The sequence below is a fragment of the Neolamprologus multifasciatus genome, chromosome 4, assembly GCF_963576455.1.
Source record: "Neolamprologus multifasciatus chromosome 4, fNeoMul1.2, whole genome shotgun sequence".
Taxonomy (NCBI): domain Eukaryota; kingdom Metazoa; phylum Chordata; class Actinopteri; order Cichliformes; family Cichlidae; genus Neolamprologus; species Neolamprologus multifasciatus.
The window spans coordinates 6,019,023-6,033,297 of NC_140442.1; the positions used below are offsets into that span (position 1 = coordinate 6,019,023).

The following is a 14,275-nucleotide window of genomic DNA, read 5'->3' on the forward strand; positions in this document are numbered from 1 at the left end:
TTCTGCGTTTTCTTCCCCGAGTTCTGCGGTTTTTCTTTTTAGATTTTCGTACCTTGTTGTGAGTTCTGTGTTTTCTTCCCACATTTCTTTTATCTCTTCCCCGTGAGCTCTCCTACTTTCTTCATACTCTTCTCTGATTAGATTTCTCTCCCTTGTAACGTCAGACAGCTCAGTAGCAAGCCTACTGCCGAAATCAGAAGTTAGCATTTCTAATTCATAAAGCTGAGACAATCTCATATTAATATCCTGAAGCCGCAGCTCGAGTGATTCCGATCCACTATCGCTTCCAGAAGGTAAGATATTTAATGATTCCTGTGACATTTTTTAAAGGTTTAAAGAACGGTGTCACGGGTTAAATACGTATTAGCTTTGTCTAAAACAACGATCTGTTTCTGAAAATGCTCCAATGTAAACCGTTAAAGGAGCTCCCTATTTAAGGACTAGCAGAGAACGTGACGTCGACCGTGACGTCAGAATGGTCCTTTGTGAAGATCAAAGGATCAAAGAGCGAGGGGGCGTTCCCAGATGGCCGAGTAAGTACACGCTTACTCCCCAGCAGGCACGTGCAGAGGGGGGGGGGGGGGGGGGGGGGGCTAGAGGGGCTTGAGCACCCGCCCCTTTCCTGATGGGTGCCCAAAGTGCCCTTTTGTTGAGGCAACGTTTTAAAAATAATAATAATTTTTTTTTTATGTGTGTGTGCGTGCGGAGTCCTGTCTGTGCCCCTCAACAATAATATTTAACTATTAATCACAGTTTTGCTAAATAAAAGGATCTGGCTTGCTTCAGTCACATGATCACATTTAACCAATGATCGCCCTTGACGGCAGAACGCGCTGGTTACGAGCCGGGAACGAGCTCACAAAGAGCACGCGCATTTTTAGCGGTCCGGAGCTGTAGGAGAAACAAGTTAACTCAGAGACACAGACTTACTATATTTCTTCCATACAGACTGATGCGACAAAACCAGTAAGTAGGTGTACAGCGTACACTGTAGTGTATAGCACACAGGAGTATTAGCTTATTACGTACACTTTGGTAAGTTGTCTTGTGGCAACTGACGAACTGAAACAAACGAGCGTGCTGTGTGTGCAACAGCGCGACAAACATTACCTGTCCTTTTATTAACTGCACAAGTAGTGCTGGTCATAGCTGCTGGCTACCTGTGTAAGGCTGTCATGGGTCTGTAGCTCTGTCACCGTTTTAAGGAACATATTTAGTTTTAAAGTAAGTTTCCGGGCTTTTCCTGCCTTTCTGGTGGGATTATATTTCACTAAAAAACGATCTAATATGCATGTCCACATAATTATGCATTATTATAATAGTTGAAATGATTAAAAGTGCTGATAGGCTTTTTTGTGACAGTCCAATTACTGAAAAAGAGATATTGACATCTATTGAATTTCTTAAAAACAACAAATCTCCAGGCACAGATGGGCTGGTGGCTGAATTCTATAAATCATTTTCTTCTCATCTTGGGAAGGAAGGAAGCATAAATGCGACCTTTATTTTGAAATGTCCTTCCGGATGTTGAAGTGTCCAAATTGTTGTTAGCTGGAGACGTTTCTCATACAACTTTAGCGTTAGCAACAACAAAATCGGTTTTTGTGGTCCCAACTTGACCGAAATTTGACCATAAATGGGGAGATATACGTGTGCCTACAACTGCGACACCTCGAGCGATCCAGACGTAAAGTTTTCGATAATAGCGCTGCTTTTTGGTTAAACTAAACCAACAGTCAAATCATTTGAGAACCACTTGTGAGCTGTAGGAGTGACTTAAGGGTTTAAGGTGCTGGTGGGATTGTATCAGGGATCAGCCCTGAGGTGCTTATTTCACCAACAAACATAATAGTCCATAGTATTCATGGACTGTGATGCAGGGAACATTGTGACCTATACTGACAGTAAGGAACAGGTGTGAACTGTGGACATCGGAGAGAAGAGAAATGAGATGGATACAGGTGTGACACTGCAAGAAGTAGAGGTAGTGAAGATAGATGAGTTTACATACCATTCAAAACAATAGACAGTGCATAAGAGAGGTGAAGAAGAGAGTGCAGGCAGAGTGGAGTGGGTGGAGACGAGTGTGGGTGATTTTGTTTTGACAGGATAGCAGGAAGGGTAAAGGGGAAGGTTTACAAGATGCTAGTGAGACCTGTTATCATTTATGGTTTGAAAATGGTGGCACTAACAAAAAGACAGGAGGCGCAGTTTGAGATGTTAAGATTGTTATTGTGAATGACCAGGATGGACAGGATTAGAAATGAGTATGTCAGAGGGACAGCTCAGGTTGAGTGTTGGGAGACAAAGTTAGAGAGCTGCATTTTTAGGTGGTTTGGACATATGCAGAGGAGGGACAGTGGATATATTGGACAAACGATGCTTAACATTGAGCTGTGGATTTGGTAAAGGAGAACATACAGAGGGTTGCTGTGACAGAGGAGGATGCTAAGCATAGGTTGAGATTGAGGCAGATGAACTGCTGTGGCGACCCCTAAAGGCAGCAACGGAAAAAAGAAGAAGAAAAAAAGACCACTTAAGATCCTCTAAATTACATCTATGAGACAAAAATACTCCAGATTAAGACCTTTAACAGTAAATTATGCTCTTATTATTATGTTTTTCTGTTGTTTAAGTTGAATTATCTAGCTTACATTCAGTATATCACGCTGGAAATACTGAGTGTTATATTACATATAGCATATCATAATCAGTTTTAACAGAGTTAGTCAACAGGTATAATTTACTGAACTCTACACGATTTTTAGTGAGTTACTTTTCACACAGGGGAAAAAATGTTTTCTGTGTGTGCATGCAGGTTTCCCCTGTACAACCCCCGAAAACTTAAAAAATGGGTACTGAACATGAAGTGGAAGGACTGGACGCAGACTCGCTTTTCTGTTCTGTGCATCAATCACTTTGAGGAGCAGTACATTGACAAAACGGGCAAAAGTGTGACACTTCGGGAAGATGCGGTTCCCACCATATTTACACCGACTGACAACACACAGAAAAAGAAGGTTTGTGTGTATCATAGATAATTGTTGGCATCATTTAGAAATAAAACATTTGTGAAATATTTTAAGCTGCATAATGAAACTCCTCTGGCTTTTTAAAAATAAAGGTGTTGTTACTGTCTCCTTGATGCAGGCTGCCATTAACCCGAGACGTAAACGACACAAGGTGAGCTGACCCAGACGGTTAACTTTTTATTGTTTAACGTTTAATGTTATTCATTTTTCTAAATGCATTACGTGTTGTTTCTTTTATTGTGAAAGCAGCAACCTGGTGCTAAAAGCTCAGAGAAGGATTTGGCTGCATCTGCAACATCAGCTCTCCCTGCAACAGACGACAGCGTCCGGGCCAAAGAACCCAGCCAGACAGAACAAGAGACATCTGGGTATGTAACTACACACAAGGAGACGTTCTACTGTCCTGGTCCTCTTTTCTTAAATCAATAATAAGCAGTAATGCTTCAGTATGCACAGTACGGATGCCCTTCATGAGGGATTTGTGTCTCTTCCTTGGTATCTTTCACTTTTTAGGCAAATGTGTGAACAGCTACACTATGGAGCCAGTTTCTTTAATCATTAATTATACCTCTAATAAGTCAGTGTTGACAGTTTGAAGACTGCCATTAGCTTCTTAGGCATATTTGCTTGTTAATTATTAATAATACGTTTATTTGTAAAGCGCATATTTACAAAGTGCTTAACCGTTTGAATAAAACCACACATTAAGGATAAGTGTACATAATCAAACATGCAGTTAGTCTTACATTCATTCCTGCATACACACATTCAAAGAACCAAGGGCCAAAAACAACAGTCAAACAATTAAAGAAAAGCTGAGTTATGAAGCGTCACTGAAAACCAACCATAAATTCAACCAACCTGATAAGCTGAGGAAGGTTTAGCAGTGGCAACTTCAAAAGCATTATTACCTCTGGTTTTAAAGTAAAAGCGTAAAATAGTTAAAAGACCTTTTCAGACCCAGATGACCCTCTTCAGTCTCAGCAGATCTGCTGTATAGGTAGGAGCCAAGCCATGCAGGGCTTTATATGTTATTAATAACATTTTAAAATGAAGAAAGGTTTAATTTTTGCAGTGTTTGTTCAATAAAGGAAACAAGGCAGGATGAGCTTAGAGATCAAAATTTAGATTGTGGTAAATAATATTAGCAGCTTTAAAGTTTTCCTTCCATATTATTCTCTAAAACCAACTTCCTCCTCCTGTTCTCATCGCTCCTTAATTCACTGAATCTGCAACTTTTTTGTTATATATTTGCTGAGCTTTTAACATTCACACATGCTCCATAATGAGCTTATGAGAAATAGTTTCTAGGTGTCACAGATTGATTCAATTATATTCCACTGTATATGTATAGTGACCGTGAAAGATTTGTTTTGTGCTCAGTGAGGGGCATTTAAGATTTGTTAGAAGTTTTAGAAGAAAAGCAAAAGATTAAAAAGGACAAAAGGACTAAACATGTTACTTCTGACTAGTCAGTTTCTCTCAGAGGTATAAAAAACAATCTGGTTCGTCAGCTGCTACCTGCTGAAAGATTGTGGCTCATAAATGTCTTTATAGAAGCAGTTAGCATTATACAAACGCCTCAGATTTTAAATTGATATATATTTAATGCACAAGCCTAAAAACCACAGTAACCTTGCAAAAAGGTTGTTTTGGATGGTACAGTTTGCAGGTTTACAGTGAAGATTGTGTGCTTACAGGTATAACACAATGTCAAACCTAAGTTTTTTTCTTTTAAAAGCTGATAAAAGCATTTAAGATGACATTTTCCTGCTGTACACGCATTTAAAAACAAATTTACAGTCATGGTGGTTTGCTGTATTGGTCCATTGGAGATCTGCCCACTGGTTAGGTCACTAAACCAGTTTTCAGACCTAACCAAAGGTTTCCTTGGGACTTGTTGTGTTGGCAAAGATGACTTTCTGGTCAATCACAGGTTTTCTCTTGGAAAAAGATAAAGATAAAATCAAATCAAACACCAGAGAGGTTTCTTTGGTGCTTCTCCTTCATAAATCAAAAAAATTTCCTGTTCTTTTATTTATTTTGTTAATAATTTCTGTACAGATATATATTATTGTTTCCTTAATGTTTTAACTTTTTTCTGTTTTAATGATTAGAGATCCCAAAACGTCAGAGAAATGGAGGATTATAATTGATGAAGCGCTGATGAAGATCGATTCATTTCCACACTTTTTTCATGGAGATTACTGTGTACCACAGGTAGATGGAATTGTATTTTATACATACTGATCACTGGGATAACTTAAGAGTTTATGTTTAGCTAATCTTATGGCATTTACGGCATATCCGATATGTTTTATCTTGTTGTTTATCTTCATTAGTGCGAGTTAATCTATGTGTGTGTTTCCACCTGCATCGACAGAGTATCCACTGGGCTCCAGATAATAATTTCAGTGTAAGTAGAATATTTTCAGTCTACTAATAAATCTCTGAAACTGGATGAACGGATGAACACTAAAACCACAACCCTGATCACTTGATTGGATCATAAACAAAAAATAAACTTTTATTCTCATATATTTCCAGTTCACCCACTACTGGGACATTTTTAACAGAATTCACCAGACTAGCTTTAACCAAGGGCTCCACACGGGTATCAGGACACCGAGTGTTGGGCACAATTGTGTCACAGTTTCCTGTCTCTGCTGCAGAATTCTTACACCCTTTAATCTGTAAAAGTTTGTCTTTTATATCGAGAAGCACTTAATTCACCTCCTCTTTTGTCATTTTTACAGCCTGAGGATAAAGACAATGAAAACATTATAGAGGTACGTCTGTTGTACGATTACCTGCAGGTGTTACTCCAAATCCAAACCAGGGTTTTGGGTGGTTGTGTCCCTCTGCCTGATGCATTGTCCTGACTGCAGGTGAAGGAGCCATGGGAGTGGCTTGCTCTGGATGTCCGAGGACCGCTGCCTCAAACAGTAAACGGACACAAATACATTTTAACAGTGACCGACTTCTACTCCAAATGGGTGGAAGCTGTGCCGATGACAGCGTGCCTCCCTTCAGATGTGGCAAAGAACGTCGTGGACATCATTGCGCACTTTGGATATCCACTGAGAATCCTCTCCAGACTGCCTCTTGACATAGTCCACAAAGTGAGCGCGCACACTTGATTAATCTGCCTGGACTGTTTTGCAAAACCTGATTTCATATCAACATCAAAAATGTAGTTGAAGTTTAGAAACTTGCATTTTTTAAAGTGCCTTATAAATCTGACTTGGAATTAGTGCCTGAAAACCAAACCCAAGGCAGTTAAACCCATGTGTAGTTATTATAGTGACATGCTTTTAATTTAGAAGAGCATATTTAACCTTCACAAGACCAACTCGGCAATCATATAATGCATAAAGAGAAGCTAATATACTCCTTATTTTCTTTCACACACATATTGTTGTGGTTTGTTCGTACCAAATGGGTAACAGTTTTGTCTTGTGGTACTTGCATGAATACAGTTGTGTTTGAAAACCATGAGTTTTCTCTGCAAAACACACGTACAACTGATGGCTAGAATCGAGTTCCACAACGTATTTTCACAACTTATCACAGAGTCCTGCGATGTCTCCAAACTTTGCCCCCTTTTTTCAAGTCTCTAATAGTCAGATTGAAGCCTTGGGCTGTTTGCGTCACGAACTGCATCTGGCATAAAAATCTGTGAAATCAAGCATGTGCAGCCTGAGAACAATTGTCTAGTCTTGCTTTGTATGATGTGAGTGAGACCAGATGGCTCAGAAATTCCACCTTCCTCCGGTAAAAAGCTCCTGTTTACAAGTGGCTGCCAGTCAGGAGACTGTTGGCTTAAAGGGAGCAGAAGGAAGGTAAACTGGCTTGTTTTAGACCGTGGATGAACTTAAGGGCTGCACTGAGGCCCAAGGCAAGATGAAAAACATTATCTGAACTGTTAACAATTTGAAACTACAGGTTGTTTTTAGAGTTCCAGTATAAAAAATATGGTGCTGAGAATGAAACTTTATCTATTCTGTGAGATGTTATGATAATTAAATGCTAATGAAATAATATTGGTTTTGTTTTTGTTAAATTAAACATATACTCTGAATTGTCCAGTATAACATGTTATACTGGAAATGAATTACCACCAGCTGAAAAAGCCCTTTGTGTCTTCCAGCTCATAATATAATGCATGATACTTTTTTTGTTATAAACTAATGTTATAGTGTGTCCTCGTTGTCCAGTTTCACACAACTGTATACTGTGTGACTGTCTTCCTGATGACAGATCAACCGAGAACTGAAAGATCAGCTGAAGGTTGCTGTTGCTCTTGTGGTCTATCATCAGCAGACGGGCATCGCAGATATGATCACACCACAGCTGATAGACAGGTCTGTAAAAAGCCAGGGTGTGCTAATATTTGTTTTTTGTGACATTTTATAGTCTTGTTATACCTTTATACCTGTAGTTTTGTTTCCTTTGGTCCTTTTCCAGATTTTATTAATTTTACCAAAATACACTTTGTCATTTGGATGACCTACAAAGTTCATTCTCTTGTTGTTGCAGGTGAAAACCTGTAGCTTTTAACACAGGATAAAAACACTTAGGTTATTAATAATATCACGAATGTTAAAGTCTCTGAAGTTTCCTGTTACCATATTGGTTTTGCAGTGAATGGTTTTAGATGCCTTCGTGCCTTTAGGGCAGTTATAACTGTGCATGCACCAATAAATCAGGCAAACATCAGTATCTGTTTGTTAAGTGGTGATGTAACAGGATTATTCATAGTGAGTCATTCAAACCACACAGGAACATCTTTTAATGCATTGTGTTGTTGATGGATCATCTCTGAGATATAGTCCGTTTTCATCATCTTCTTCCTACCAGATGATAGTGGGAGACCCTCAACATGAACTTTTATTGAGAATAGTTTTATCCAGATCTGTGCTGATGTGTTTCTATCAGCTCGACCATAACTAGCCACCTGGTAGTAAAGCATATGTCAAGTATCCCAAAGCTGCTGTTATTTTTTCCATCTACCTTAACATCGAAAGTTATAGCCGAACTCTACTTTTTTCTTTTTGTCAAAAAACATACTAAAGTGAGAATTTTGTCAACTTCAGATGGAAATGAGCTCTTCTTTACTTTTGGATGTCTGGACATGAAACTTTATTGAAACAGTGGTCGCGCTCATTTTATTGGAGCTGAAAGAGTCTGGACAATTTTGAACTCTCTGTGGATTCTCAGTACTTGTTTTGTTGGGAGCTAAAGGAATATTTGAACAACAATTTCCTGCTGATGATGTAGTTGTCTTTTATAATAGTATTTATGGTTTTTTCTCAATGAGATAAAAGGGAATAAATAAGACCAAAAATATGAAATATCTGGCACCTATGGACCAAACTGTTATTACAAACAATCGGCGCATAATACCTGGATGTTCTGTCGTCATAGTAACATCTCAGTGCTGTAATGTTCCTAATCAAACAGGATGGTGAACGATCTAATAGAGGAGCATGCAGCTGACTGGGATGTTTACCTGCCTGCCAAAGTGTTCAGTCTGTGCTTCAAAGAGCATTCAGAGACCAAGGAGAGGCCTTTCTCAGTGCTCTGCTGCAAGGGACTAGAGCCTGTTCAATTCCCCAGAGAACTGGATGTAAGTGTTGGTTTTAAAAATTTGAGTTCTAATAAATCTTTAATAAACCTTACAGGTAAAGTAAAATGACTTTCTGTTTAATCCATTTTTTCACAGTTTCCACTTTCCAAGATCCGAGAGAGTGCCTTTGTGGTTAGATAGAAGTTTACTCGGTGAGTTTTATGTGGAGTTGTGCACCACACGGTAATATAATATTCTGTATTTTACAGTTTTTTTTTTTTGTGATCAACATTTTATTGATTTAAAATGGGGTTTTGGGGGGGGGGGTACAGACAAATACAGCACAACTGTAAACTGCAGTAGCAAAGCAAACATTGGTCACAGGGCATAGGGACAGCAAAGAAAAAACAGAAAGTTAAAACCAATTATTGCCTCTTCCAGGAGATAACTCTGGATGAGAAGATTTCCCAAGCTTCAACAGTCGCAGGTCGAGCTTTATTTAATTTTCTGTGGTATGTTCAAAACCAATAACACGGATAAGACATCGTCTCCAGAATGATTCCATACAAATGTCAGGACTGAACCATTGCTTTGTAATAGTCTTCTTTGCGGATGTGAATCCAGCCAACAACATTTTGCATTGTATTTGTTTCAAGGAGATCATTAAGGAGACAAAGACCAGGATTGGGAACATAAAAAACTTCCAGTACCTCAGATAACTCTGTATTTTACTGTTGTTTGGAACTGTGTGAAGCATATGGGGCATTTGTGGAATATATCACTGGGATTAGGTAATTACTATTACTATAGCAATTATTCAGGTTTATATTTTCTCTCGGTTAGATTATTGAGGTGTTCTTTTAACAAGCATCAGAAATCAGTTGAACGACTTCAAATTCAGCAGTGAGACGTCTTAAAATATTATGCCAGTTTTAGTGACACTACACTGGCTACTTGTGTTGTTTTAAACTGACTTAACAGTGATGTTCAACTTGTCTCAGTTTTATTTTCAGGTCACTTTAATTGGAAACAAACTGGAGCTGCTTTAGCAGCAAACCAGGGAAGAAGAACGTGTTCAGTCCTGGAGGTATTCGTTCTGGTGGAAACCCTGATGAGTGGACCGGGATGTTCTAGTACTGAGCTCTGTGGAGAGGATTTGTTGATGAAGCTGTGCATTTCAACAGCATTTTCCACTTTGTCTGTGATACACTGAGATGCTCCACCTATTTTTCATTCGCAAGTATTTTTCGATGTAGTATTTTAATTCAGTTTTTTGCTGTAGCACTGCAGCAAAATGTCTTGCTTAAAATATATAGCAGCGTGTCTGCAGTGTTGAGACTGGAACAAGGTAAATGTAGGTTAGGAAGGCAAGACAGTTTTCTGAGCCATAGGAGACTGATCAGTATAGCATTATTATTTTTATGACTTCAAGCAGCTCAGCCACCTCCACTGGTTTAGGCTGCTGATCGTTGATGTTTTCTGTTTGTAAAAAGGTAAAAGATGCCAATAAACTTTATTTAAATATAATTTTTAATCACTAGTGAATAGTTTTTGTTTATTGACTATCCATGTTATTCTTATCCAATCTGGGGGTTCTTGAGGCCAACTCAGCTACCTTAAGGTGAGAGAGGGGTACATCCTGGTTGCCAGCCTATCACATGATAACACAGAGAGACGGACAACCATTCATACTTACAATCTCACCTACAGCCAATTTAGACTCGCCAGTTACCCGGTGCCTATCTTCAGACTGTTGGAGTAAGAGGACCCAGACTGGAAAAAAACAAAGTTAAAAAACACTTCTTTTTTTTTTTTGTACAATAATCTCACAAACAGCTGATTTACAAGTCTTCCAAGAATCAGTTGACGAGCCTACAACTCACTTCTGCTATTCTTATTTTACAGTAAAGAGAAGTGTGTGTTTTTCTGTCACACATTTTTAGACACTGCTGACTCCTGAGGGTCAAGACAGAAAACCAAACCTCAGCTGTTGTCAGGTCAGTCATCCCACTCGTCTCTGAGGGAAGGAAGGCGTGATGAAACGGTTTAAAAGGTGTCGATGTTACAAAACTTTACTTGTGTTGAATCCAAAAGGAGGAAGCTTCTTGCGAGATCTGAAAAAATCTGAAAAAAAAAATTAAGATTTCCTTGACCTACCCCAGATCTCAACAAAATAGATGAGTTCATTTATAAATATCCAGAATAATTATAAATATTTTATAGATAAACACACACACAATCTTTGCACTTATAAAATTAATTTTGTATTTGAACACAATTCCCACCTGCTAAAAACAGTGTTTTTAACTCTAGTCACTGCTAAAACTATCAGCTGTAAAATCATCTGCTAATCTGTCTGCTAACCATGGATGGCAGGGGTATCAAACTCAAGGCCCAGGGACCAAAATCTGGCCAGCAATGACTCCAACCCGGCCCACAGGTTAGCTTTGAACAATATTCAAGCAGGGCACTCATTTTAAGCTTTTCACCGTGCTTTTATAAGATTTACAACTTTTCATACTGATAAGGGCCTCACCCATTCATACTACACCAAAGTAATTAAGTAACAGATAAACCGTTAAATGACAGAAAAGTTCCTGTTTCGCCCCGCTTACTATGGAAATTTCTGCTTTTTTGTGAATTAACAAAAGCATTGTTTTATTTTAAATTGTAATTTTCCACATTTATTTAAACCCAGAGTTTCAGTATTAATGCTCACGTGTTGACTTTTGCAAAACAAAACGTCTCAGTATGTGGGAAAAACGTGGTGCAATCCTTCATAAAACGGGAGCTCCGATTAACTCTGATAATTATGGCAATGCGCATGCATACTCTCCTGCACGCAACGGGCTTTGGGGTTGACGTAACGCCGCAATGCATTGTGGGAGCGCAGCACCATGTTGGCAGGCCACGAATCAAAACAAAGGGCCTTTCTCAATATGCGTACTTGTGCTACTTGGTACGATAAGGGCATCTGGTCAGTGATGCATTTGTTAAATGATAGAGGTAAAATTTTATTAGAAGATTTCACCACCAATTATAATTTGCAAATAAATAACAAAGAATTTTAAAAAAAATTACTAAGGCTATCCCTCAAAACATTCTATGTACAGCATATAATCTTTTTCAAAACCCTGACTATAGATCCCCTGACCTCCCTGAACTCTTGGTAAATGGGCATAACATTACAGCTAACAGTCTAAAAAAACCTCCCAAATTAGGGAATTATTTACTAATGTTTTTTTCCCTTATAGATCCAATCCAAATTCCATCTCACATCTGTTCTCCGGTGATCAAAAGAAAGAGATCAGAAAAAATTACCTAAAACTTCCCATTCCTCCCAAAGCTAAGGAGGTCCACTACAAAATCCTTTCTGGTATTTACCCTTCCAAAGAATTTCTCAGACGTCGCTTTGCTATTGATAATAATTCTTGCTCTTTTTGTGATGGGGATATTGAATCAACAGAACATTTATTTTATGATTGTATATTCTGTAAAGCCCTGTGGAACGATGTGCACTACTGGCTCTTTCCAAAGATTCCAAACTTACTTGAATTTTCTAAAAATGATATTATTTTTGGTTCTCTAAGAAAAGAAAAGAAGCTTGAAAATGTTTTAAATGTAATAATTATTATGGGGAAATTCTTCATTCACAAATGTTGTTTTCTGAAAACAAAGCCGTCCTTTTTGACTTTTCACAAAGAACTCTGCCTCTTCCTCTCACCTGTTAAATTTATGGACAAAAAACAAGCTCTGGTTCTGAATCATATGATTATTGAACTAGATCTGCTAGAAAACCCCTAAGGTATAATGTCTTTTTTTTCTTTGTTTTTTTTTTTTTTTGTTGTTGTTGTTGTTTTGTTTGTTTGCTTTGATTCTGTTTGTGGTTTGATTTTATTTATTTATTTGTTGTTGTTTGTACTTCCTGTTTATTATCTATCTTCTATATGCTTGAATTTAGCCTGTTCTGATACTATTTCATGTTGGGAAAATAGAATCTTTGTAGAGATAATAATTTGTAGCCATAATTGTTGTACATTTCTGTGCAAATAAAAAAAATTAAAAAAAACTCGTGTACTCGTGATACGTCATCAGTCAGAGACCAAGTACTGTTCCAATAGGAGAAGGGTCTTGCTGCAGCCAGATGCTGTTGTGGTGTGGGGGGGAATTTATAGCGCATCCCAGCTCAGTTTCCAACAATGGTGGCAGCTAGTTAGTTTTAAAATGACTCTTATTATTCTTTCTGGGTCACAAAATAAACGTTTAACATATTTTAAGGCGAGAATGTAACTGTGTAAACCTCAAATATCTCCTCAGTTTATCAAGACACCACATATTTTCAAAAGCGCTCCTATGTTTTCGGAGACCTCTGTTACCCACTAGCTCGATAGCTAGCCGGGAGCAAGGCTCACTAGAGCCCGTGAGAACACCAGACTCCCGGCAAATCGTTTTCAAACCCACCGCTGTCTTTCGCTACTGAGGTTAAACATGATATATAAGTCACTTAGATAATTTAAAAATGTTATTGTTTGGCTTTTTTTAGTATTTTATTTGTTCCTGAGTAAATCGGTTTGGCTGAGATTAAAGTTATAGTTTTTACACAGCTGAATAAACATCAAGCAGACAGCTGATTATCAGAAGTGTGAGATGCTCGAGAATTTACTCCGGTGTCCTGTTATATTTTAGATAGCAAGGAGTTTATTAAACTTCACCGAAACAACTTCACCGAAACAAAGCTATCATATAACTAATGATAGTTATAACTATCATTAGCTTGCAGCTTTAAGTGTATAAAGTGCTCTTATATAAGAGCAGATGCATGCTGGTGCAATAAGCTGTACGTTTTATGTCCAATGGATACATGATCTGATTAGTCGACTAATCACAAAAATAATTGGTGACTAGTCGACTATCAACAGCCCTACTGTTCATACACTAGAACATTTTGGAAAGACTTCAGTAGATTCATTGCTGGACATCTCTACAAAGACTTTACTGTGAAATGGGAAAATGTTGTATTTTGTTTCTTTTGAAGGCAAAAAAAAAGAGATGTTTACTTTATAATAAACTTTTTATCTTAGCTAAATTTTATTTTCACAAATGCAAATACAGTAACCAAAAACCTAATTTGAAATATTACTATAATGATGTTTTATGTTACATATAATTGATTTGTGGATTACTTAACAAAATGCTATGAAAACTATTACCATTTGTAGTAATTATAAATTATTTGAATGTATTTAATTCTTTGTATTACACCCCCTGGCATATATTAATTTTGCCCTGGTTGTATACACGTTCTGTATACTGTTTCTCAATAAAGTTTAATAATAATTTAAAAAAGGATCAAAGAGTGCTGTGGATCATTCTGCGCATGCTCAGATCATACATAATGAAATGAAATTCATTTTTAAATACTTTGCTATTTAACAAAGGTGACTTCCCTCTAACAAAGGTGAATTTTGCAACACCTGGTGGCGATTCACCGTTATCAACCCTCAAGCTCGTGAATTGGCTCACTAGCTTTTACGTTTATGATCGATTGCTACTGTTGTCTATCGCATATGTATTATTTGGAACCCAGCTTACCTGTAAAAACAGAGAAACAGGAGGTATCAGGAACTACCTGGTGCGCCAGCTCTGCACTACTCTTCTAGCGAGGTGTCGGCTA

The 14,275-nt window shown here is 37.9% G+C and overlaps 1 protein-coding gene across 3 annotated transcripts; it reads left to right on the forward strand.

The window, feature by feature from the left end:
• Nucleotides 1-636: 636 nt before the first annotated feature.
• On the forward strand, nucleotides 637-13,282 carry LOC146519623 (uncharacterized). Of its 3 annotated transcripts, XM_085157856.1 has the most exons (13): nucleotides 637-1,707; nucleotides 2,819-3,020; nucleotides 3,151-3,183; nucleotides 3,282-3,400; nucleotides 5,150-5,252; nucleotides 5,416-5,448; nucleotides 5,789-5,821; nucleotides 5,921-6,154; nucleotides 7,293-7,396; nucleotides 8,496-8,661; nucleotides 8,758-8,813; nucleotides 9,603-10,598; nucleotides 11,856-13,282. In XM_085157856.1, the coding sequence occupies exons 1-11, from the start codon at nucleotides 1,637-1,639 to the stop codon at nucleotides 8,800-8,802; spliced, it is 1,143 nt and encodes a 380-aa protein (XP_085013982.1). In that variant the 5' UTR covers nucleotides 637-1,636; the 3' UTR covers nucleotides 8,803-8,813; nucleotides 9,603-10,598; nucleotides 11,856-13,282. The 3 variants fall into 3 exon arrangements, with proteins under 3 accessions (XP_085013982.1, XP_085013980.1, XP_085013981.1); XM_085157854.1 differs by lacking the exon at nucleotides 637-1,707 and having other exon boundaries at nucleotides 1,764-3,020; nucleotides 9,043-10,598; XM_085157855.1 differs by lacking the exon at nucleotides 637-1,707 and having other exon boundaries at nucleotides 1,765-3,020; nucleotides 9,615-10,598.
• The last annotated feature ends 993 nt before the right edge of the window (nucleotides 13,283-14,275 follow it).